Here is a 25264-nt window from a genome sequence, read left to right as displayed (position 1 = left end):
AAACATCGTGTTACCTCGAGCGAGAGTGGTTGCCCAGCTGGTACATGTGCGGGTTGTACTGGGCCATAATGGTGATGGTGTCACACTGCTGGCCGATGATGAGGCGAGCTTGCTGCTCCGTGGCGTTCCGCAAGTTGATGCCATTAAACTAATAAAGGAAGGACAGTGTGATTAGTGAGAGCTGGAGGAGAGATGGAGTCACTAAAAGAACATAGAGATATGAACACAGTATGTGCTCAGTCCATTAAGGGTTTTATGGCATTAGTAGGACTTGGTGGAGAAAATACCTACAAGAGAATTGACAGGGGATTAGTTTTACATCCATTTTTCCAAGTTTTAAAAAGAGTGCATACTCTAAAAGAGATCAGGCAGCCATTATTTGCATTGCAACATACTGTATGACTCCTACTTGCAATTTAGAAACAATTATGCTTAGTAGTGGTTATTTAATATGTTTTTGTTTGTTTTAATTGTAGGATGCATGCACCTCGGCCATTCACAACACATCATGATTATATTGAACAGAGTTACGGATAAAGAGGATGTCATCTTGCCACCACTGAGATGAACATCTGCCTTCTTTTAATCTCCCAAAAAGATATGTTTAGAAACATGATTTGTAGTGAATTTACATTCTTTATGTACTTGGATTTTAACTACTCCCACTGTGTAGCATCCACAAGAGCAGTATGTCCTCTTGATGTGACATTGCCACAGAATTTCAGCTTGTGCAGCCATTTTTTTCATGTAGGGAAACACCCTTTTTGCATTTCAGCAAGTATTAAAATACTGGGAACCGTGAGAAAAGCTATGGTCTGTGTATTCCACTGTGTTAAATGACTGAGCCTTTGAAGCAACACACATATTAGCAGTATTATACTGCTGCTGCATCATTAGGCTCCTTGACAGGCATCCAGCAATGCATTTTTAATTATGCTGCTCGAGGCTGTAACCTTTTATTCGCATACAGTAGGTTGTTCATACCTCCAGTAATTGGTCTCCATACTCCAATCCTGCCTGGTGGGCGATGCTACCTCCAGTAACTTTAGAGACAAAGATCCCTCCGTTCTCCCCACTGACGATGGAGATGCCCAGAGGCTCCGCGCCTTTGTGCACAATGACGTTACGTGGTTCTTCCAAGTATGGCCTGGTGGGGAAGAGTAAAGTGTATAAATGAACAGCATCCCAGAAAAGGAGCAGAACGGAGCAAGCTGAGAGGGTGAGGTGACGTCACAGTTGGACAGGACCAATTTATTTACAGCTCTGGAGAGAGAGAGTGTGGCTACCGAGGCTTTTGCTCAACATAGAGTCATACCTGGTCCAAATTATAAACACATCAAAAGACTGTGATTTGTGTTTAAAGAACGTTTGATTCTGAGCTTACATCACCCTCCAAGCCTCTAAATTGATCTCTCCCAGAGCGCCACTTTACGTCTGGCTTACAGAAGAACCTGGACAGGTTTAGAGTACAGAGACAACGTGTGCAACGTCATAATAGCACAAGCAACTGAAATCCCTTGACATGAAGGGGATTTGCATGAACTTGCGCGTCTTCATAACAAGTTGGCTTTGGACATGGCATACAAATCCATGAAGGCAGATAAGAGGAATGGATTAGCAGCCAGAGACAGGGGTAAACACAGTGGTGGTGTACAAACAAGACCATGTCCCGGAAGCTCCAGGCTGAATAATAATACCGTTGCATAACATACATACTGCGGACTCAAAAGGTGACTTGGCTGAAGGCAAAAATACAAACATGCATGTTGACCATGTCGTCATCATGGTCGGTATGGACACTGCATGCAATATCTGAGATTGAAGTGGGTTTTTTTCCGACATGGAGGAAGACAAGTGCAGACATATTAACAGAACACTGAAGCTTTGAAGTTCAGCAAGTGAAGCTAATCAGGTCTATTTTGGTGGTTTCCTAAGGCACTAATATTGTGGCATGCAGAAACTAGCAATTCTTTAATTAAACCGCGCTCTGGTGGAGTGAAAAAAAGACACATTTCTTCTTTTGCATTCTGTACAGTGAGACTATTCTGCTCCTCTGTATTATCTACCCAGCTGCACTGAAGCATGGGAACGTCATGAAGTTGGGAGAAGGATGGGGGGGGCATTCCCTTGTTTGTAGCACTGTGAGGGAGAACGAACCTGAGGCTCCTGAGAGAGGAGAACCTCGGCCTTGCAGCCAGAGGAATCCTGAGAAAAGATCGGTTACGGTAAAGAGATCTGGAAGCGGAAGGTTGCAGAGAGGCGGGAGGAAGATAAAGAGCAGAATGGAGGGCAGATATCACACAGAGACAGTAACAGTGTACAAGGACAGCGGCGTCGGCGATACAAAACGGGACAGAAATGTTGGTGGGAGACAAAAAAAAATCAAATCCGAACACAGTGGCAGATCACCGCTTCCTTCGTAGAAACTGCAAGGAGGTCTCATCCACGGAAATGATTAAGAGATTTAACAGGATTTCAATCTGAATTTCAATGGAGGGATTGCACAGCTCCGACCAGGATAGACCTGTTGCCTGGCAACGCCTTTTGAAATAGCCTAAGAGGATCCCTAAGGGCAGACGTAGGTCATACGATACCGGCTTCTGGAGTGATCCTTATAGTCATACACGCCATCATTCACCCAACGTCTACAACATTTGTAGAGCTATTTGCTCCGTATCCCAGACAGTCCAACAACGCACTGATCAACGTGACACCAATGACAAACACCCGATTAATATTCTGAAGTCTTCCGTGATGGGCAACTTCCAATTTTCAGTTAGCAGCTTCACACTAGTGCAGACATGTCATCCAACTAGGCTTGTTTTTTTTTTTCCCCCACTCGTTTTCATCCTACCTGTCTTTCCTGCGCTCCCCTATTTGCAAGGGGCTGACTGAGATCCGAGGTAAAGTGGAAATGGAGCCTTGTGATTGGCTGCTGGCAAACGAGGAAGTCTCCAGATTGAGAGGCGATTGAGGAGGCGTGATGAGACTGGGGCTGCTACACTCAGAGTGCGAGAGGGAGCCTATAGATTGAGGAGAGGAGGAGCAGACAGAGACAGAATAAGGGTGTGCGTGGTCTGATGATATTTACATCTCACGTCTAGAATACACACTGAAATCTAATAACAATCCAAACCATTTGTGATATATAGAGCTGTTGTAAAAGGACGGTTAACACTTCATCTCACTTGTCACACATTCAAAAATCTCTTGACACTTTGACAAGGATATTGCAAACAGCTCTTGAATTGCCTGGAGACTATTTACACCTGAACCTTATCCGACCACTCAGGATGCAAATTACCGAGAGGAGATAAAAGTGTCCTAATCTGGTGGTAACCACAGGCTAAACAAACTGAAGGGTTCAGACGTGTTGACAAACTGCTTACACTGATGACCAGAACTGGCAAATTCAACGACATTTAAGTTGTTTGTTCTGTCGGTGCTGTAAAACCTCAATTTAAGACTTTATAGGACACTGATCCTAGACGTCTAGCTGCTGCTGTGCAGTTTGATCTAAGGGGATTTAAAGACTTTTAATACTCATGTGGTGAGTGTGAAGTGTGTTTTCCATAGTGAGTGCAGTACCTCTGTCTGACCCCAGCATGGAGCGGGGGTAGCGGGGAGTGGAAGGGAGTTTGATCCTCTCTGTGCGGTACTGGACATTATTGGAAGAACCTGACAGAGGGATGAGATGATACAGGAATGAATGCTGTGACATAATATCCAAAAAGAGAAAAATGCACCGAGTCTGTGACCTTTACGTGTGTGTGTGCGTGCATGAGTGTCAGACTGACCGAGTCGTGAGCTGGAGGGCAGTGAGTTTGTACCGTGTGAAGCTCTGCTGCTGCGTGACGATGATGATTCGGGGTAGTCAATCGTGCGCTTCTGCTGGCTCAGGTCCAGGCTCAGACGACCCTGGTGTTGTGGGCTACACACACACACACACACACAAAAAACAGCCTTAGGAAACTCTCATAATTATGCATACAATGCTTATACAATTATTTGAAACATGTTAAGTTAATTGAATTGATGGGCTGAGCTAAATCAACGCACAATGTTAAGGCAAACAGCAGAAAATCTAAATACATACTTTTGCTTTTAGGAAACAGTCTAATTAAGAAATATTAGTCATCGTAACGGTGAGTATGAAAAGGAGGTACCTGGTGTGGGTGTGCTGGTGACATATCTGGGAAGCGACGGATGGACAGTTGCTGGTGTGAACGCGGTGACTGCGCACCGTGTACACTGGATTCCTCATCACGGCCGTCACAGCGGGGCAGGGAGACAGACCCCGGTGGGCTGTATCTGCACAGACACACCACCACCACGTTAGAGAAGGGGGAGGGGGGGGGGGGGGGGGGGGGGGGAGGCTATGCTTATGGTGACAGCATGCACACGTGTTTATGTAAAAGTCTGAGAACTCACTAGGAGGCAGGGTGCCATTGTAGACAGTGGGAACGAAGCCGACGCTGTGCCTGTGGGAGCGGCTGGGGGAGGAACGGAGCATGTCCCTGGGCTCTGGTGAATGCTCATCATTAGAGTAGCTCTGTGATGAATGACAGAAACAAAACGGTTACCATTTTCCCTGCAGGGTAACAAAACACTCTGTCGAGGGAGAAATCCTCTACCCTTTTGCTGGAGACAAGCACCATATGAGAAAAATGACAGCACGAACATCCCACTACAGTAAAATGAACATTTATCCCCACTGCTCTCTCCTGTGTGCTTCAGGCCCTGAAGAGGTAGCCAGGCATGGTTCTCTGAGCCCCAGGCACTGACTCAGCTCCTGGGTACCAGTGCAGAAGCATCAATCACTCCGACACGCTGCTTAAGAGGCAAGTCCCAGAGGCATAACTTTGACGGAGCTGTAAATTCTATTACAAAATGGATGCTTTGGCCCACTGGGATGATTTGAAATGTTGGTTTCATTTGGAATTCAAACACTTCTCAATGCATCATGTTTTCATCTCTGTATTAAAGAGGCTTCGAAACAAACTGCCTTGAACTGGTGCAGGGATCACGCAAAAGGAAACAAATAAACCACATAAAGACTCTAGATCAATGTTTGAGGCGTTAAATGAACTTACTTGGAAGGAGGGAAGAGTGATGGTCTGCGGGGTCATCCTCCGTCGAAGGGCTGGGGCAGATTTAGGGCGCGGCCTCTTCACCTCTGGCTCCTCCCCTCGGGTTCGGCCGATGTCCTCGTCACATGACTTCCTCGAGGTCAGGACCTTGCCGTCCAGAAAATAGTGGTTTCCGTTCCTGTCTCTTTCTCGCTCGCTCCTCTCTCTGCTCTCTCCCGCTGACATGGAGATGGCGGCCTCTCCCTTGCCGTCTGAGGTGATCGTGCAGTCAGAGGCAGAGCTGCTTTGATGTTTATGTTTGAACTTAAAGGAGTCACTGCGAGTGGGTGGGGTTGGAGGGGTCGGGGTGGATGAGGAGGAGAGGGACTCTGTCTTCGACGGCTGCGGGGAGTGGGAAGCGGCTGCGGCAGCAGCGGCGGCTACGGCAGCAATCTGATTGGCTACCATGTACTCCATCTTAGAGGAAGGTGTTTCGGGGCGTTTGAAAGTGTCTGGGTCAAAGATGGACTTCCTCTGCTTGGGCGATTTGTAGATGGAGAGCTGGGCTGCTGCCGTGACTGGACTGGTGTTATCTGGCGCAACCGACATACCTCCCACCATCATCTTGGGCCACGTGCCCCCACTGTGCTTCTTCTCCAGGGTCGTCTCCATTGTGATGCAGTCTGAGGCAGAGACGGGGTCAAAGGGCAAGGAGGAAGGCGCCTTTGTGTAACACGCTTGGAAAGCACTGGGCCCATAGCGGCCAGTGCCCAGGTCAGAAGCCGGCCGAAGGCTAGTGGCATGGAGGGAACCTGTGGAGAACGGCTTGCCCATGTCGCTGTACACCTCATCAGATTCACCTCTGACCTTCCTCCTCTCCCCAGAGATGCTACTTGTGCTGGTGCTTCCAACATCCGGGCAGAAGATATCGGTCTGTGTCGAGCTGTTGTGTCTGAGGTTGCGGCTGTTCCGGGAGTGAATCTCAGACAGGTGAATGCGCCCGTTGGACTTCTCCGACGACTCGCGCAGACTTTCAAAGATGTTCTGGCCCGACGTGCTGTGAGGGAAGAACTGTGGGGAGGACAGACGTAGGAATGTTGTGATACACTGGCAAATTAATTGGAAATGCACACGATAATCCAATTCTCACAAAACACACAGTTGGAAGCTGTAAAACTGCTATGTAGGGCATGAAAAAGTAAAAAGACAGGGCTTGATTTTTGGCGTAGGTGAAGTAGAAAGAGAGTAGGGCCCACCTTCATGAGAGAGAGGCTAAGAGAGTCCCTGCAGCTCCTCAACAGAGCCTCACACTCTGTCACAGATTTGTTATCCAGAGCAATGCCGTTTATCTGGGGAGAAGAGAAAGACACTGGAAATAAGGACAGGTCCTTCAACACTAAAGCAATCTACATCCGTCTTTTTGATATTCCTCTGAAGTGTGTGTGTGTGTGTGTGTGTGTGTGTGTTAGAGGCAGTTTTATTAAAATAGATGCACATCTCCAAACACATACAGGTGACATATCTCCTGGCCCCGGGGCCTGAGATGCATCTCAATGCTGCAGTGAGGAAACCACAAGAAATCTAGGCCAGCCGCACTTCTGAAGAACCCTCACGCTGCAATCCGCACATTTCCATCACAAGCGGCTCGACTTGAGAGGATTTTTTATTTCAAATGGTCAGAGATATCAAAGAGCAGAGTGGGTAATATATTATGGCTGAGATTTATTATGAAGTTCAGGAAAGAACTTTCTTTTTTAACCTAGAACAAGTCGGATACATTTTATCGAGCATCTCAGAGCTCACCTTTGAGCCATGGAGTTCAGCTACTGACATTCTACATCCCATGCATATTTCATCGCAGATTCAGCACTTTGGACCCTTTTCTTTTTTTTTGCAATCAAGCATTTAATAAGTTACATACAAGCCGATACACTGATGTGATTAACGTTCACGAGGGCACGATAAAATAGGATACTCTCCCACGATTAAGATCTCTTAACGCATCATCTGTACTTACCATTGCTAATTGTGGTTGCAGCTGAGCCATCGTATCACTTGTCTGGCTATATGGAGGAGACTGCTGCACCGCTACAGTAAATGGTGAGCAGAGATATCTAAGTGCTCTGGGATTTAAAAGGTAATGAATAGGTTTCATGCTTGAATTTAAACTTGCAGGGGAGTTATGTTAATCTTAAGAGGCAAGGTCACTTTTCAAAGATAAGAGATGCAGATCTCCCATTCTGCCACTTATCTTTTTCTCTTCCATTCCCTCAAGTGCGAGTATACTGCAGCCGCGTGTGTGAAGACAGCTCCACCTAGCCCTCCAGAGCAGAAAGTTTTTGAAGAAATAATCAAAGCAGGGAACTTTCTTCCTTCTACTTCACATACTCAACCTAATCCCACCTTATCTGGGCTTGGAGTGTGGATACTGCAATGGAACGAGGCCTGGATCAGAAAGCTAAAGCAACCGGTGTGAGCTGTAGTGTGGTAGATGTGGAGTGAAAAATAAATAAATAAAAGGAGGATTTCAAAGGAGTTAGGTGAGACTTACAGCAATCAGTCTGTCTCCAACTGTGAGGGAACCTTCCCTGGCTGCTGGACTCCCCTGGACAAGTGCTGTGACAAATACGCCGCTCTCCAGACCAATACCACTGTCTGAGTCACAGAAGGGAAAATGGGGTGAAATAACACTGACGCATTAACAGCCACTAGGCAAAGCAAGAAGACAAAGCAAGCTAAATCAATTAGCGCTCTAATATACCTTTGTGTCCCACGAGGTTGATGTGGATAGGAGTGACGAGCCTTCCTCCCAGGGACTTCCTTCTTCGTACCACCATGTTGATCAATCCGCCACCATTAAGGACAGCCTTCACCACCTGCTTCCTGTCCTTATTGGTCAGGTCCATGTCATTAATCTTCAACAACCAATCATTCACTCTGGAAAAACACAAGGGGAGGGACTATGAGGCATTTAATAAACAGTCAGTTCAGAAAAGGGACACAGGATAGCTTCACGAGGTAGCTCATACCTTAACCTTCCATCTGCGATACTTCCTTTGTCCACCCTTGTAACAAATATTCCACAATCTCCTGGTAAATACGGATCATTTACCCCCTCAGCGATATCAAACCCAAGTGCCTTCAAATCCATGTCGTCCTGTAAAGGCAATAATATAAAATGTCAGTCAACTTATTTCAATTTCATCAAGTTTTGGCAGTCTTTGAGGGATTTGGTGACACGCCAATGGAGCTTCACACAGTAATAAGAGCTGAGCACTGCTCCTACCCTGTCTTTCTCAAACTCCACCACCTCTGTCTCCCACTCCAGAGAGTCCGTGTCGATGGCTGAGTCGTGAGAGCTGTGGGCCATTAGCTGACAGAACCGGGCCTCCTTTTCCAGCTGGCTCTCAATCTTCTCCCTTTACAGAGGACGACAGCGCGCGCGCACGCACACACGCGCACACACACACAGTCAAAGGTCAGTCACTTGAGGATGGATGGGCAGAGACAAGACAAAGAAAGAATCACACACAACTGGTCTGTATACTGTCAAATATGTTCCTAACCAAAAGCACAGTGTGCATGTTTCTGGGTGTAGAGTCCAGCCTGAATTAAAGAGAGGTTTCATGTACAGGGAGGAAATGACATAACACAGAAATTTAGAAAGTTTACATGTTTTGACCTTCTTTTTATGTGGAGTTGGCCTCAAACCTATTTTCTAGTTCAGGGAATCAAATGTATATTTACTCATACGAAAACTAAAAGTAGAATGCACACAATGGCCAGCTGTCAGTAAGATGTATGGTGTCCTACTGAGGCAGGCCTTGAGGGTAGCTGTGACATTAAAACCCCAACCGTACATTGCTCTCTTTACCAAAGATAGAGGAAGAAACTCTCAAAGTCACAGCATAGTGCGTGTGACTCAAAAGCGGCTGTCATATTGAGTCTAGCCAGCAGAGGGAGCTTTTACATGCAATATAAACACATTCATATGCAGGGTGATAGGGCCAGTGAGAATCCAAATGTGTGCAAGTGACCAAAAACACTGACGCTTGTCGGGATTACACTTTTAATCTGGGCATGTAGAAAACCCTGCCAGACAAACAACTGAGCTCCACGGCGCCTCCAAAGGCAGAATATCACAGTTTACGCCCTGCCTCACACTGAGTACAACAGCTTACAGGGCCAAAGACACTTTGACACACGCAAGTTGGCCGAGGAGAAGCAATGTTGTTCTGGGTTCCCTCAAATGCAGGAGGATTTTCCTCGGATTGCTTGTATGAGTCTTCCCTCTAATTACCATCACAACTGAGGCTTCAGAACCATTCTTGAAAGACTCACTTGAGTTCTTTGAGCTCTCGCAACGCATCGTTCTTCTGTTTCCTCATGTCATCCAGATTACGCAGGGCATCAGCCAGATCGCTGACTGCCCGGTCCCTCTCCCGCCGTAGGTTATCGCACAGAGTCCTGGGGAAGGAGAGGAAAGCCATGTGAGAATAAAAAGGTCACAGTGTATTGGGAGGAGCAGGAGTTAGCCAGTGATTCTCTACGACATTATATGCGAGTCTTTAGCAAACCCATACGCAGACTGACCTTATGCTCTCCCGCTCCGCCACTATTTTGTCCCTCTCCTGAAAGGCCCAGTCCCGTCGACATTTGGCCACCTCAGCCTCCTGTGTGGCCTCCTTCAGTTCCTGGGACATGGCCTCATACTGTTTCCTCAGCATCTCGATCTCCTTGTTGGCTCGTTCCATGTCCAGGGTGGCCGAGTCTTGTTTCTAAGAACACGAGTGTACAGGAATACGATTATTTCTAAAGTTGCAGTATCCTAGAGTTAGCAGTGTCTGGTGTGAACTTTGTGAGTGTGACTTTCAAACAAACCACAGCTCATCTTACAGGTTTAAGTACATGTGACCTGCAGACGGACTGTTAAGAGGGCCATCTAGTGGGCAGACAAAGGTGTGACATAAATCCACCGAAGGCTCAGTCCACTGACGTACTGTAATCCACCACCTGACTGCTCCCTGGATGCACTAGGCTCTTTGTCACGTGTCTGACCTTTGACTTTATCCTGTCACTTCTAAGGTGCAGTTTGTTACCTGTCTGGCCTGATAGTACTCTCGGAGCAGCTGATCCCTTTGAACGATGGCCTCCGTCCTCTCTTTGCGGGCCACGTCCCTCTCCTCCCGGACCATCTCGATGTCCTTGCAGGCCTGGCTCAGCTCTTTCTGAGCCTCGGCCTTGTCCTTTACCTCGTGGCAGTACTTCTCCAGCAGCTCGTTCCTCTCGCAGATGGCCCTGTCGCGGTCCACCAGTGACGAGTTCAACTCCTGGGGGGGCAAAATGGAATGAAGGCATCTCAACACTGTTGCAGAATGATCCAACACGTCTCTTTTGATGAAATATTCTTCAAAAAGCAGGCAGTGCCTGTTCTCAGTCACGAACAGAACCCGACAGCTTGATATTAAATTCTCACAGAGGAAATAGTTCACCCAGTAACAGTCAGAAAGACAGTAGGTCTCTTGGGGAAGCTCATTTTTGAAAATAAATTATTACTTTAAAGAAGTCCTCCTTGTTGCCAGTCTTTTTTTTCAAGCTAAGCTAATTGGCTGCTGTCTCCAGCAACATATTTACCGTAGAGATATGACAGTGGTATCGATCCTCTCATTTAACTGATGGCAAGAAAGCGAATAAACGCATTTTAGTTATCATGTCATTCATGAATTTCTGTTTGATCCTTTTGTCCTAAATATTTGATGATACATGAGGAGTTTTGGAGCAATACTTCTCATGCTCAGTAAAGTCAAGTTGTGTCTATTCGGTACATTCTGGACTTGATACCTGTCTGAGTGCCTCCAGCTCTTCACTGGCCACCACTCTCTCTGAGGAGGTGTTCCTCAGTCGGGCCTCGGCTGCCTCCAGCTCCGTCTGCAACTTGTCCAGCTCCTTGATCACCTGGTCCCGCTCACTCATGATGAGACGGTACTCGTTGAACACGGAGTCCCTCTCCTCCTTGAACTTCTCGCAGTCCTTGGCCGCCTTCAGCTGCAAGTTCTTGTAGCGCGTCACCTCCGACTGCAGGCGCTCCATCTCCCTCTGCAGCTCCTTGTTCTGAGCGGAGGACTTGTTCAGCTCCTGCTGCACTGAATCAAACCTGGGAGGGGGATGAGGGAGACGGTGAGCGTTTCAGTGAACAATTTTATGAGATGTTCATATGGAATTATGTGCTGGCTGCAGCTTGAGTGTAGCTCATATCAGCGCTGGTTCTATGTGTGTGTGTGTGTGTACAAGTGCTGAGTCATCACCTCCACCACATTATTTTCTACATATCAACATATTTTCCCTGAAATATAACCGGCTCATTTCATCCCATGTGTTCTGTTCCCTGTATGTGTGCAGGTGATGAATGCTTTCACCTCCTTATTGAGGTGGAGTACTGTTGCTGGTAGTGCATGGCCGAGTCTCGCTGTTTGAGCAACGCGTCCAACTGTTTTTGCAGCCGTCGGTTCTCCTCCTCGGCCTGCTCCAGGCGGCTCAGGTCTGTGTTGTGGTTAGCCACCTTCTCGCTGTAGCGCTTGCTCAGGGCGTCGTACTCCTTCTTTACGCCCTCCAGCTTGTCCACGGCTGTATCATACAGTTTGTTCAACACCTCTGATGAGCCCTTCTCTCTCATTACCTGGCGAGGACAACGAAAAGCCACACGATAAGTCATTATAAAACTACTCAAGTGTCCAAAATGTTGAGCCATCAGGTGAAATCTAACCACGCCTGTATTTGCTGTGCGGCGCCCCACCTTAGCAGCAGATGGCATCAATGTGTAGGCAGGATTTTATTTTTCTCATTCAAGCAAATCCTGCCGCAACAATTGCTTTTATTTATTGTGAATACATTTCAAGAACTGTATTCATACACATACTATAAACCAAATGGCTGGCCTTCAAAATGAACTGTTTTATGTGTAGAGTGCGTCCTTCAGAATGCATTATTCACTCTCCGTGAGGCTGTACGTGTCATTACTGCAGGTCTTGCTGATATAGCCCTCCTGATTCCTGACAAAGCTGCTGTGACCCGAGGGCTGTACTGACCTCGTCCACGCAGCACACACTGCATATGCACCGATCTTGTAGCTACATGGTTCGGGTCGGCGTGCCCTTTGCCCAAGCCAGAGCCCTTTTCTTCTGCGCTTGCCCTTTTCAAAGTGCTCTGTATGCATTTCCCTCTGCTTGGCTGCCATGTGCTCTTAACCACTGCAGTGCTCCCATGGGTGCTGTGGGAGACAATACTGCATAGCAGTCCAATACGGGTCACAGCATCCTTGTGCTGTTTAGAACAAAGTACGAAAATATTGGTTGATGCTCCAGAATGTATGACTTCTAAATATAAAGAGGTGAAACCCTCAGCGCTATTACAAATATGTGATGTGTAGCAAAGGACGAAACATTTTTTGGTGAAAAAGCAGTTGATAGTGTCTATTGGCTCGAGCATCTGTGCCGTATCAGTAAATCTCCCAAAAGGCAATCCCTGCCCTCATAACATCTGGGCAGCTGCAGCACACACCCACCCACACACACACACACACACACACACACGTGTCTGTGCGTGCGTGAGCTGATTGTACCTGCTGTTGCTGCAGCCGGAGTTCTGCTAGCTCCTTCTGGTCTTGACCGTGCAGTCGTTTGAGCTCCTCGCAGTTCTGTTTTAGGTGGTTGTGCTCTCGGACAAGTTGGCCGTTGTCCCTCCGGAGTGTCTCCATCTCCTCCTTCAGCTGTGTCTGTTCGCCCAGGACGCGGCTGTGCAGCATGCTGGGTGGGAGGAAACACAGAGACACGCATGAGTGTACAAAGCATCAATGTTACCTATATAATTTATAAAATGTCTCCCTGATTAGCAATTAGCATCAACTTATCTTTTGCTTCTATCGTGTTAGAGAACTCTAACAGCTAACACGCCGTGTGATCAGTCTCTATGCTCCAGAAATTTTGCCTCAGCTTATGAGCCGTTCGGCTGAATAATTCAATCACTTAAATGCCTCAATTTCCAAGCTTTTAAAAAGTATGCATGTGTTTTTTTTTTTTTGTAGAGCCAATGTGAAAAAGCCAGCTGTAGCTCCAAGGGATGCTCTTTCAATTAGGTTAATTGTAACACCGTGCCAGTGTTTGCTACAATTCCAGTAGAACAATGCAATAAAATGTAATTATTTCTATGGTGAAAAGCAGCAGGTGACAGAATGCTCATCCTACGCTGACAAGATTTGCACGACAATAATGAGCCCCGACGCACATTCACCACTGCTTTTGCATAGAAATCGAAGCATATTGCATGTAGACTACATAATGGAGGTAAATATCTAAAAACAGAAGGACTTTAAGTGTCCTTCGTCAGCAACGAGAAAGGGAAAATAGGTGTCGTGAGAAACACTTACTGGTAGAAGTCAGCTTCTTTCACAGCCTCCTCGCACCTCTTCAGTGTTTTGGTGTGCTGGTTCTGGAGAGACTGCAGATCTGCCATGGCCCTCATGCACTGACTCTTCAGACGCTCATAGTCATGACTGGCTTTGGAATTTGGCCTTAAGGAGAAAAGCAGCAAGGAATCAGCACTCTATCCAGCAGCCTTGTGCTATAATGTGGCTGAACACAGTTCAGATAGGAGTATTGAAAAGACAGCGTCGACCTTCCACTCGTTTGAGAATAAGATAGGAATGAAATTTCTGACTAACTGTAAACAACATTTTTAAAAGGTATGCACTGATTTAAGCAAAGCAGCCAGTGTCATCTCACTGCAATTTAGAGTCAACATCAATTAGTAGATGTAGGCTTCATTGGCATCGAGCAGTGAGGGTGCAGACAACTGATTACCCCTCCGCTCAGCCCTCCCTTTCCAAGCGTGTCAAAAAGCTACGGTGGCCTTCAGGTACCACAAAAAAACGCAAAAGCCCCAATCTAAAGCCAGTATTTGGGTTAGTGGACTCAGTGAAGAGGACCCCGCTCCCTATGTGGATATGGAACATAACAATGAATATTTAGTGCCATTTCTGCTAATCCCCCCCTAAAATCATACACACCGGAAACCTGAAACTTTATCAGTCATAAACTTTGCTCCTATGACAGCAATGAACCTAAGGTAAGAGTCAATAGGTGGATCTTATGTATTTAATTAATTTAGGCAAAAAAGCACCCATGATCACAGTCGACAGATTCATAGACATCAGCCAAATAAAAGTGTTACCAGAAGGATTAAAAAAAAAAACAGTAATAACAACTTGGCAGGCAGGCCAGGATTTGCACCTGCAGTCGTCGAAGGTGGTCCCGGGCGATGCCAACGCGAGACGCTTCCGGAGCTCATCCCTCTCCCTGGTCACCTGGCGGAGCTGGAACAAGATGGTGTCCAGGTTGTCACCGGATGACCGGTTGTCGTTGATGGCTGGCGGTGGGGAGGATGCTTCGCCGTTAACGGGCGAACCTGCGACAGCGAGCACATTTATCAGAGGCTAGGACACACCGGAAACGCTTCCCTGGCAATGCACGTCATCATAGATAAGGGAAGGTGATGTACTGTATCTCTGGTACTTACTGTGTGGTTTAAACAAAGGGATCCATGAATTCTTTGATTCAATGTCAGCACTCGTGTTTGGACTGCCGAGGCATCTAAGTCTTTGTAAAGGAATAATAACTCCATTTACAGCAGCTGTTTAGAAGGAGACTTACTTCTCTTTACCCTGGCCTTATGTATCTATAGCAAGCTCTGTTCAATTCTACCTGGAAAAAACAAAACACCTGAATGATTTTAACAGCATAACATTAAAATAACCAGGACTTTCTCTTTCACTGTGGGTCCTTGACACTTTGTCAAATAGACAGACTCTGACTAAACATTATACCTCATTAAAGAATCGTTTTCAGGGTTGTTTTCTTCATTGAAAGGAACACCCACGGCAGGAAATCTGAGGATTATGTCAATCTTTGGCTCAACATTTGGCCCTTTTGGAGGTTTATGTAACACAGCTGAGTCATTTGGACCTTTGTCAACGCTAGAGAAAGGAAAGCATGCTTTCCCTTAAGGGAAGATGAAAACATTGGGAGAGTGTTTTGGCCCATTGTGGGGTTTAGAGGAAGAATATACTTCCTAATCTAATCATTGGCGTAAACAGCTTTTCACAAAATGCTGCCATGCTGACTTTTTGTTATGGAGTGTTTGGAGATAGTATAGAACCTGTCCGGCCTGGCATGACACACACACACACAGTATATGAGGCATCTTAGGTTGTTATACATACCAACACTACTGAGGGAGCTGCTGCTTTCTGAATCAGAGGGCATAGTGGAGAGAACACTGTATGTGGAACCTGGCAAGAGACAAAAGGCCAAGAGATACATTTAACTACAAAGCACTGATAGATTGATTAACCAATTACACACCAGCCTGAATTGATTGCCTGTACAATGTGGAAATGGATGAATATTACACAGTCAGCTTCATATTCCCTGCACAGCTGTGGGGTAGATTGGGTGCAGGGTTTTTACTTGGATTAATAACTTCCAACACTCCTTCTTAGCGGCTCTATATTATCACTCCAGACCACCGTCGTCATTAAACCTCCTCTCCCTCACTGTGCACTCTGCCTTGCTTTGATGTATAGTCCCTGTATGTTTCTGCAACACAGGCAGAATGTCACGGCTGAAATGGGATTTTCTCTTTTTATGTCAAGCACATAGAGAGAGAGGGGGGGGGGGGGGGATGGAGAACATGGTTCTCTATCTGAATAGCTGTACACACTGTTAAGCTGGGGGATATTTCACACAGGCTACCACAATCCATAGGAGAGGCTATGCAGATCCCCATTATACTAAAGAGTTCCTGCTGCAAAAGCGTAACACAAACATTGACAGCCCGGATAGAATTGTTTTCTAAAGACACATATTCGACTTGTGCTTATTGCAAAAAGGCGTCATCTATTGTAGAGCTCTAATTTGATCCATATTTTTCAAGAGGAGTAGATGGGTTTTATACTCCCACACATCTAAATGTGGTGCGTTACTGTGGCTGCTGAAATAAGACACTGAACACAACAATCTTCAGTGAATGAGGTCCTCTTGAAACCAGAACACTTTAGAACACGCTTCCAGTCGTAGAAATTGAAAAGAAAAATGGGGAAAAGACACAAATTAGTAGCTGATACATGCCAGAGTCCCTTTCAGTGAGTAAAACCAATAACTGGTTTTAGTACGTAGTGCACACCAATTTAAAAATAAAATAAAAATAAATACACATTCATACTTTTAGGACTTAATTGTTTCCATCATCGATTCTTGTGCGGATTAATTTCTTGATGAAAGTTTAAGTTTAAAAAATGTCTTGTTTTGTCCAAAACCCAAGTATTTAATTTACAGAAATAAAACAGCAAATCTTCACATTGGAGAAGCTAGAACCAGATACATGTTTTGCATTTTGACTTCAAATAACAAAAAAAAAAATTTAAAAAAAAAATCAATTATCAAAATGGGTACTGATCCATTTTCTTTCTATTCTTTCAATCTGCCACTGATTAATCGATCTTGCCCAAAAGCAGCACAGCGAGGCACAGATAATGCTAATCTGAAGTGATAAACTGCTCACCACACACAGGGACAAAGTCGTCCTGTGTACAGGGTTTAGGAGAGCAGGGGAATGGAGGCCGGCTTTGTCAGCAGCAGGCAATAGATTGACGCCAACTGTTCCAGATCTCCATCGCTGTCCTTGCCTCCCCACTGGGTTTAGCTACAACTCTGGCTCCAGCCCCTCAATGTGTGACAAGGCCAAGCCTAATTAACCATGAGCTCTGTGCGACCGAGCCACTCCATCTTAGGCCCGGCAGACAGAGGAGGAGGAGAGGGGGGGCTGAGAGGGGAAACCAGGGGAAGGCATGGAGCAGAAGAGGACAGATGAAAAGGAGATAGCCCAACTAAGTCGCAAAAGAGATAAGGAGGGAGGGTGTTTGAGGGACTGAGGGAGATACCGTGGAGAGGAAAAAAAACTGAAAGAGGAGCAAAAAGGCTTTTTAATCTGTTCTGACATTCCCTGATGCTCAACACTTTTACTCTGCGAAGGGCTCGGAGCTTTGATTTCATATTGTTCCATCAGACGTGATGGGAACCACTCACAGCATTAGTCCTCTACAATCAACGCAGCTAAGGTTCACGCTCATTTCCACGGCAAAAAGCACTCTTTGAACGCAGTATCTGACTGGCGACGTCTCTTAGTTAAAGAAGTGAGCCGCTGAGAGGTATTATGCCATCTCAGCTGGAGGATTAAGTCTTTTTTTTTTTTTTTTTTCAGCAAAGCTCCTGTGCCAGAAAAAGCTGTAAAATGTAGCTTCTTGAATGCTGTAATTTGTGATTTGGAAACCAAAACACTCAGATAAATTAAAATCGGAGTAATCTCTACCACAGAGGACAATCGCCAATCAAGAGAGCGATAACTCCCATGAACGGGTCCATTCTTGGTCAATCCTCGCTATCTCACCATCTGATTTGGCTGAGAGGTTAAATATGTGCACCAAAATTCCCACATTTGGATCAGTGTCACGGGCTTGATTAACAAAAATGCCGTATGGATTTGCATGTAAGATACAAGCCAGCTATCTGTCGGTCGATGGGCCAGCGGCATTTGCCTTTTTCAACAGGCTTTTAATCATCGATAGCAATTAGCACCGGCCACAATCGGTGAGGCAGATCATTTGTAAACAGGTTCGCTGCGTCAATAAAGCAGGCATCCATTAGGGACAGATCACTCCTGAGAAATCATACCCAACTCTCACGTGAAAGTCTAAACACATCAGGACCGATTTCATGAGGAGCAATTAGACATGAATGTAATAATGGGGAGTGAGCATACTGACTCTAGATGCACTCTTAAAAAGGTGAAACATATTCCAGTGGAGGACCTGAGGTCACAGTAACAAAGGCCCGTCGCTGTGATTTAAATAGGTCAGGGGAGTACTCGCCCTACCTAAGGGGTTCCAGCCCCCCTGTCCCCCCCATCATGCGATGTGCTCAGCAACCAACAGTTGCTTCAGACAACCAGATTATGTTCTCCAGCACATAAAGCAAGATGACACACGTTGCCATGGTGAGGCTGGATGGGAGGAATAGTAAATTCTGCAGCGTGGCAGAAAAGAAGAAATGAGAGTTGGGAAGGCTGTTGGAGGAGGAGAGCCGTATCAAAAGAGAGATGCAAAGTCTGGGCGGGTTGAGACGAAAAATATTTATCAGCTCCAGAACATTCTCTTATCGGACAATGAGAGCCGTCTCCCGAAAAAAAAAACATAAAACTTGTATCGTCATCATCGCGATGGGACTACGCTGCCGCTTCATCGTAACGTGTGGACAAGCCTCAACACTATGGATCCAAAGGCATCTGTTCGGTTCCAAAGAACATTAAAGACACCATTTCCAGGACCACTTGGTAAAAGAACAGTGTTAGCATTCCAAAAAAATCATAATCGTGTGCTATTGTTTATTAGCCACCGTCAGCTCTCCTCTCTGTCGGTGAGAAGCAGTGATTAAAAAAAAAAGGAAGAAAGAGAAAACAAGGAGGTGAGCAGAGCCTAAATAGCCTTTGTGGTCTTTCTCCTTCTGGGTCCTCAGCTTCACTGCCATTAAATTACAGAAGCACAAATAACAGCAACACCAATGATATGGCTGAAAACCACTCGTCACTTTTACAGTGCGCTTAAGTGAGGCTGATGTGTCAGCATTAATCCAGACGGCAGAAAGCATCTGGAATTTGGGGAGAGATATAGAATATCTTCTGAAAAGAAACTCTGAAATAAACTTAATGCATCTTCAAATAAACGCAACTTTAATTTCCTCCCTATAATCTGGGCCGTCCAGGAAGCCATGTAGTGAGTCTCTTCTGGGGCAGGCAATGACACCATGGGCCAAGACTCCGGGCAATGCGCCAGTGAAGGGGTAAAGGATTTATCATCTCATTTAAGGAGTCTACACTACGCATAAACACGAGGACATCCAACAGGATGACTCCATGAGGCAGGATTACTCCGCCGCACGCACATCGCCTGACTCACAGCTCCGTGTCTTTTGGTCAAACCCACCCACCTTTTTTTGTTTTACTCATAGGTCCAAGTCTGCATGTCTCAAAATAAAATCTGTTGTAATGTAGATTGAAATGCAAGATGCAGACGCAGCCTTGTAGTCGTTTGGGATGCGTGAACACTCTGGGACGTGAGGTGCATGGAAAACAAGGAGATGTGGAGAAAAAGGTCCGTAGCCTTCAACCCAGCAGATCTGTCAGAACTGCTGAGCAGCACCAAAGTCCCCCCAAAAAAAAAAAAAAAGCCCCCTCGAGTGCAATCCAGCCCGGCCTATTATCAGCACGCCGTAATGGGTTTTCTCTCTGCAAAGAGCCCTGCCTCAGCAGAAACGAGACATCATTTGGTTTTGAACAGCTGGCCTGTGCCACGGGTTGGGTCAAAAGCAAAAGAAAAGGTGAAAGATGTCTGCAACATGTCCTCCAAAAGCTCTGCTACCAACTGTAGCTAGTACTAATACGAGCCAAAATGCCCGTCTGTGTGGAATAAACCCACTGCTGGAATTTGGGCAATCTTTGTGACATTCCTTTCATGTTTAATCACAGAGGAGGCCATCTTGCTTCAGACAGCATTTTCAGTGTGTTGAGATAATTCAGTGATTAAACTGCACTATAATGTTTTCTTTAAAAAGGTCACCAAGAGAAGAGAATATTATGGACATAATCGTATTTCTGACAAGTGAATCACACAGATGCTTCAAATCCACCTAGCAGACAGGAAGCACTCATCCAGAATATTAAAAAAAGAAAACGCGGAGGTACCAAATGCAACAATTGTCGTCATCACTGTCATTTGTTGGGGATTAACGGTTCAATTTGAGCAGGCATCAGGTGGCCTCTCCTGGCCAGAGATTTGGAGGACAAATGACTGCAGGTGCAGAGAGGACAGATAAAGAGGCGGAGAATTAAACAGATGGAGAGACGAGTGGTAGAGAAAGCTAGGGCACCATAACGAGAGGAGAGGAGGGATATACAGAGAAGACAGCAGAATAAAGCAGCTACAAAAAAGGCCTGCTAGAGGTGTGGGGGGGTAAGACATGGAAAGAAAAAAGCTGTTTATTTCCATGACTTCATAGCACTGGTAAACATTCCTCTACCTTGTGGGGTAATTAGAAAGCGGAGGAACATGTGTAAAATGGTAATGAAGTCCTGTTCCACAGCACAGCCTCCTGGCATCGCATATTCAGAGTGGAGACAAAACCTGCCATCAGATATTAATGCTAAAGTATAAAATATACATATCCTACACTAAAAGCATGCTGCGTTAGAGAACAACAGAAGAGAACAATAACATCAATGACCGAATCAAAGCACTGAGGTCAACCTCAGGCCTTGATGAGATGAATCTATTGAGCAACAAAGATGAATATGCTGCATTTCTAATACCTTAAATTAATTTGACTGTTGATCGAGGTTTTATAATTTACCGATCGTTCCAGCGTTACCTCAGCAGCGCACTATTGGCTTAAATCACAAGATAACCAGGGGCCCATTTCAACTGAAGCCTGCATTGCTGCAGGTTGCACAGAGACACTGCGGCGTAATTAAACTCGCACCGACAACTCATAAAGAATGTGTGATCTGCTCAAGAGCGCCTAAGCAGAAGACATCGGTTTGATGGTGGATGAAATCGATGGCTTCCTCTCTACACACCGAGAAGAACGCGGCGAGAAAAGGGAACAAAGTCAGACTAGATGTAGAGACAGAGACAGAGACAGAGAGAGAGAGAGAGAGAGAGAGGTGATGAGGTGAGTGACGGTGTGCGTCACTGGGTGACAGACACCGAGAGAGAGAGAGAGAGAGAGAGAGAGAGAGAGAAAGTGAGGCCAGGTGGCCCATGGGAGATTTTTTTAAGAGTGGCGGTCATGACAAGAACGTCAGGGTCTTAATTCATTCTGTCTGTCCACTGTGGTTTATGGAGTGGGACGGAAACTGGTTGACAGAGAGGAGAGCAGCCCCCCCCCTCTCCACACACACACACACACACACACAGGCCTATGTCCTAGGCTGCTGTACACAGAACAAGCTGCTGACTGGGCACTTTGGGCCTGCTCAACTTCTCAACAAAAGGCCTGTTGTCCCCCTCTCTCTTGCTCCCTCTTTCTATCACCCTCTGTCTCTCTGGCATGTCCCTCTCTCTGTTTAAGTGTGTGGAGGAACGAAACCACTCAGTGGGGGGAGAGAAACATAATGAGTCAGAGAGAAAAAGAGAGAGAGAAAGTAATAAAAAAAAAAAAAATAAAAAAAAAAAGGGATGGACGCCGGTGAGTCAGAGAAAAGACAAAAAGCAACGGGAACGTGAAAACCGAGACGGACCACGAGAGAATAAAACCAAAGAGACAGCAGAAGAAGAAGATTGTGGACGCTGCATCGTGTCAGGGAGAATTGCGTTGGCCTCCAGTCGCAGTGACTTTAAATCACTGTAACAGGCCTCTGAAAAGAGTGGGGGGGGGGGGGGGGGGGGTGCAGGTACATCTCTACTACTACTACTCTATTCCTCCAGGTAGAATACTGTTCATGTAGGGAATGAGCACACCTCGGATTCAGGCGTGAAAGCAGCTCGATGTCAGCCGCTTGGATTTATGAAATGAATTAAATCCGGTTTGAGAGCACAGGAACATGCTCTGCAACATCGCTTCAGTTATACTCAGTATTCTGAGAGAATGATCAGAGTTGGAGAATTAAAAACGCATTCGCATAGATGCACAACACAGGCTAAATAATTAATGATTTGTTTGTGTGTTCTCCGCAGCAAATGGGTTGGAATTTGCCAGCAAAAACACTAATAATTTACAGAGCCTGAGCTTCCAACAATTGACCATCTGTACACTTTTCCTTTAGGGGGGGTGAGGATGTTTCTCTGGAGTTTGGATGATTTCATAACATGTGCGTGTTCGGAGGCTCAGCTGGCAAAGGAGGCGCATCTGAGAACAAGAGCAGGCAGGCAGCATTAGACGAGGATGAGTTGAGAGCAGGTTGCTATCAGCAAGACTCATATCTCATCAACACTCCTATTCCCCCATCTTCACACGGCCCGCGGGTGTTCGCAGACAAACTCTGAAGAGTGCATCCCTCCGAGCTGCATCTACCAGCCTCTTTGCCCCGGAGGTAGTACTCCGTGGAGCGGCTTGTCATCGGTTTTCTCCCGCAAGTGCGGTTGAAACGCGTTAATCGCGTCAGCCGAATGACTTACGTTAAAGATAATGAAAAGCACAACACTTCAGTCAAAACAGAAGAGGCCACGAGCGCGGCGGGTAGTGCGATAAAGAGTGTCACACAGGGAGAGGTGACACTAGAGAGAGGAGAGCGAGGCCTAATCCTCTGTTGAATAACCACAGGCTGACTTGCCAGACTCACTCTCTCCTAGTACTGGGCAGGTCAACTCAGCGGCCTGGTGCTGCAGTCTGTTACAAAAAAAAAAAAGAAGAAAAAAAGGTGTGTGTGTGTGAAGAAAAGCCCAAATCCACATTGTCAAGTCCAGCTGCTCCCAGGTAAACAACTGTCAGTGTATATATGGCGGAGTGTTATTCTGCAGCAGCGCAGTCAATACAAGGAAGTAATAAAGCTTAAGGGAGCGTTAGAGATCCAGTCAGCAGAGCAGCGAGACACCAACTCAGCATTACCCGATAAGGTCTGCTTGATGGTAGCAGACAGAAAAACACGCTACAACTTGGCAGCTGTGAACTATATCGATCACAACACAGACACGTCTCTTTGAAATAAAGCTTCAAAAAGGATCTGCAACACAGCCGACATGGTTGTTTTTACACGTGGAGCATTACTCTGCATCTCCTCCCTACTTTTGGATCTCAAGGCTCATCCTGCAGTCAGGCCCTCGGGGCACGACACTGGTTTGGGGAGTAAGCCACTGGCTTCAGTCATCACACAGAGCATAACAGGCAAGAGAAATCTGGTTAAATACAAATAGTAGTTTGCTCTCCAAAACGGGGAGGCGGACTGATGCAAACCATGCTTTAGGTTTGTATGCATGCATGAGCAGGCTGCACACACACACTCACACAGGTAGATATGGACCAACATGTCAGTCGTACAACCGTTGTCATGGAAACAGGTTACCTAATGTACCATAACCCCATCATGCCCACTGGTAACACATTGGAGTTAGTGTTGCTCGATCCTGGGGTTCTCTCCCATTAATAATGAACAAATATGACAGAATGCATTTACCATACCCGGCCTTTCTGTAATTATGTGTGTTGCAGCATGGCTGATAATAATAATGACAAAATAGCCCTTGGCAGAAATAACCACGAGCCCGTGCAATAGACCTGCAGGCCACAGTGAATATTAAGTTTAAAAACAGATACAGTGCATCATGTTGGGCACATTCAACAGAGCGTATAGTGCTCCACTCAACACTTACAAATGTGGAACGTTGTTGGAAGGAACGGCGTCACTTGCCCCCTTTGCAAACCTTCACGTGAACCTTTATTACCATTTCATACAGATTTTGGTTCATAACTAATCAAGCTCCAAGCCTCGCTGTTGTGCAGCCGTCCCCACACGGGCTCCTTGCACCAGACCACCCAGATTGTGAGCCTTCTCGCGGCTAGGTCTACGCAGAGGCTGGTGCACTCGTTTTTTTTGTTTTTTTTTTGCTTTCTTTTTTTTTTTTTAGCTTCAAAGTGAAAGCCTGCTCGAGAGCGGCTCGTGCTCGAGCTTCTTACCGGTGGAGTGGTCCACGGGTCCCCCGCCGTTGTTGCTGCCGCTGAACAGGGCAGCGTACAGGTCAGGGTATGCCTTCTCCAGGGCCACACACAGGTCGAGGAAATGGTCGCTCTCCTTGTTCATCAGCATCTTCAAGAGGTGGTCTACTTTCTCGGCGCTGGACGAGCAGTTCTGGTCCAGCTCGAACCTGTCGAGTTGGCTCAAGGTGCCGGAAACTATCAGCAGCTCGATCACTCGGTCCGCGTCGGTTATGGACTCCAATAAGTTCTGGTGGCACTGGTCGAGCAACTCTTTGTGCTTTGGCTCCATGGCTATCCGCTGGTAGTTCCGTAGCTTCCACCAGCTAACCCCCAGACGGCCCGAGCGGATGGAATATCCGCACCGATCGAAAGTACCGAGCGACTGTTGGACTCTAACTCCGGAACCACCACGGCATTCGGTTGCACGGGAGATCAATTTTTATAGCATATCGAAAAAGGCACAAGAAGCCATATTTGTTGCCCAGGGCTGTTGACTGCACTAAACAGCGATACATGTTCCCATCTTACTCGCGTGTGGCAGTTCAGGTCGTTTTGGGCTTCCTCGCAGAGCACGCTCGAGCCGAACACATTCTCCTCTCTCTTGTGTATCCTTTAAGGCGCCCTCTGACGACTCCACTGCTGGGGAAAACTCACGTAACTCCGCCGATGATTCCCCCAGTTACACTGTATCCTCCGCCATGTCTGAGCAACTCAGCAGCTGCTGCCCGCTGTCAATCAACGCGCAGTTCTATGACCATATAAGGCGAAACGGGGCGGGGCCTTCACGAAAACACACCTATTTCATCAATGGGCGTGCACGTTACACCCGTAGTACGTCGAAAATCCCAGGCGGAAAAAAAAAATGAGAATGGAGAAGATTTGCATGAAAATAGAGATTTATCAGAAATATAGTGGTAGAGGTGTGTAAACTATTACCTCATCCAGTAAAGCAACCATTTATATTTAGAAACATGCTAACATATTTCCGTTGTCTGCAGTGGTGGAATGTAACATACACATTTACTCATATTTGAGATATTTATACCAATATATTTTTGATTTCATCTATTTTACAGTTACTCTATTAGATACACATGATGGAAATCAGTATTAATTATCCAAAATAATGTATAATAGTACAACACTCACAGGAGCATCTATTTTTATACTTTATATACATTTTGCATTTTCGATGCAGGACTTTTACTCGTAATGGCTTATTTATGTATTTATGTATTTCTTATTTTACTAAAGGGTCTGAATACTTCTGCCACCATGGTTACCTGTTGTTATCTTTGTGTAGATTCAGTGTGATGCACTATATCACCACAGAGATGAATATACGACATTAAAAAAAGAGTAGTTGATGAACCAAGGAATAGTGATCCTTTCGTCATAATC

General features: G+C 46.0%; 1 protein-coding gene across 3 annotated transcripts in view; it reads right to left on the bottom strand.

The window, feature by feature from the left end:
- The window catches only part of dlg5a (discs, large homolog 5a (Drosophila)), a 32044-nt gene extending 7435 nt beyond the window's left edge, over positions 1 to 24609 (bottom strand). The window contains exons 1-24 of one of the 3 annotated variants that reach the window (XM_076085561.1): positions 23843 to 24609; positions 15343 to 15411; positions 14354 to 14528; positions 13492 to 13635; positions 12688 to 12871; positions 11486 to 11745; positions 10911 to 11223; positions 10169 to 10399; positions 9663 to 9847; positions 9411 to 9536; positions 8356 to 8488; positions 8099 to 8226; positions 7831 to 8006; positions 7621 to 7724; positions 6326 to 6418; positions 5094 to 6140; positions 4432 to 4552; positions 4167 to 4311; positions 3798 to 3931; positions 3589 to 3678; positions 2855 to 3023; positions 2158 to 2235; positions 985 to 1147; positions 15 to 148 (exon numbers count right to left, since the gene is read on the bottom strand). In XM_076085561.1, coding sequence (XP_075941676.1) covers positions 15 to 148; positions 985 to 1147; positions 2158 to 2235; positions 2855 to 3023; positions 3589 to 3678; positions 3798 to 3931; positions 4167 to 4311; positions 4432 to 4552; positions 5094 to 6140; positions 6326 to 6418; positions 7621 to 7724; positions 7831 to 8006; positions 8099 to 8226; positions 8356 to 8488; positions 9411 to 9536; positions 9663 to 9847; positions 10169 to 10399; positions 10911 to 11223; positions 11486 to 11745; positions 12688 to 12871; positions 13492 to 13635; positions 14354 to 14528; positions 15343 to 15411; positions 23843 to 24152 — 4712 coding nt within the window. In that variant the 5' untranslated portion in view covers positions 24153 to 24609. The remainder of the gene's footprint in view (positions 1 to 14; positions 149 to 984; positions 1148 to 2157; positions 2236 to 2854; positions 3024 to 3588; positions 3679 to 3797; positions 3932 to 4166; positions 4312 to 4431; positions 4553 to 5093; positions 6141 to 6325; positions 6419 to 7620; positions 7725 to 7830; positions 8007 to 8098; positions 8227 to 8355; positions 8489 to 9410; positions 9537 to 9662; positions 9848 to 10168; positions 10400 to 10910; positions 11224 to 11485; positions 11746 to 12687; positions 12872 to 13491; positions 13636 to 14353; positions 14529 to 15342; positions 15412 to 23842) is intronic. The other 2 variants (XM_076085562.1, XM_076085563.1) reach the window with 2 other exon arrangements.
- Positions 24610 to 25264: the final 655 nt, after the last annotated feature.

Source organism: Anarhichas minor, unplaced genomic scaffold (genome assembly GCF_050575085.1).
Source record: "Anarhichas minor isolate MPS153535 unplaced genomic scaffold, ASM5057508v1 ptg000174l, whole genome shotgun sequence".
Taxonomy (NCBI): Eukaryota; Metazoa; Chordata; class Actinopteri; order Perciformes; family Anarhichadidae; genus Anarhichas; species Anarhichas minor.
This window is presented reverse-complemented; position numbering and strand designations above follow the sequence as displayed.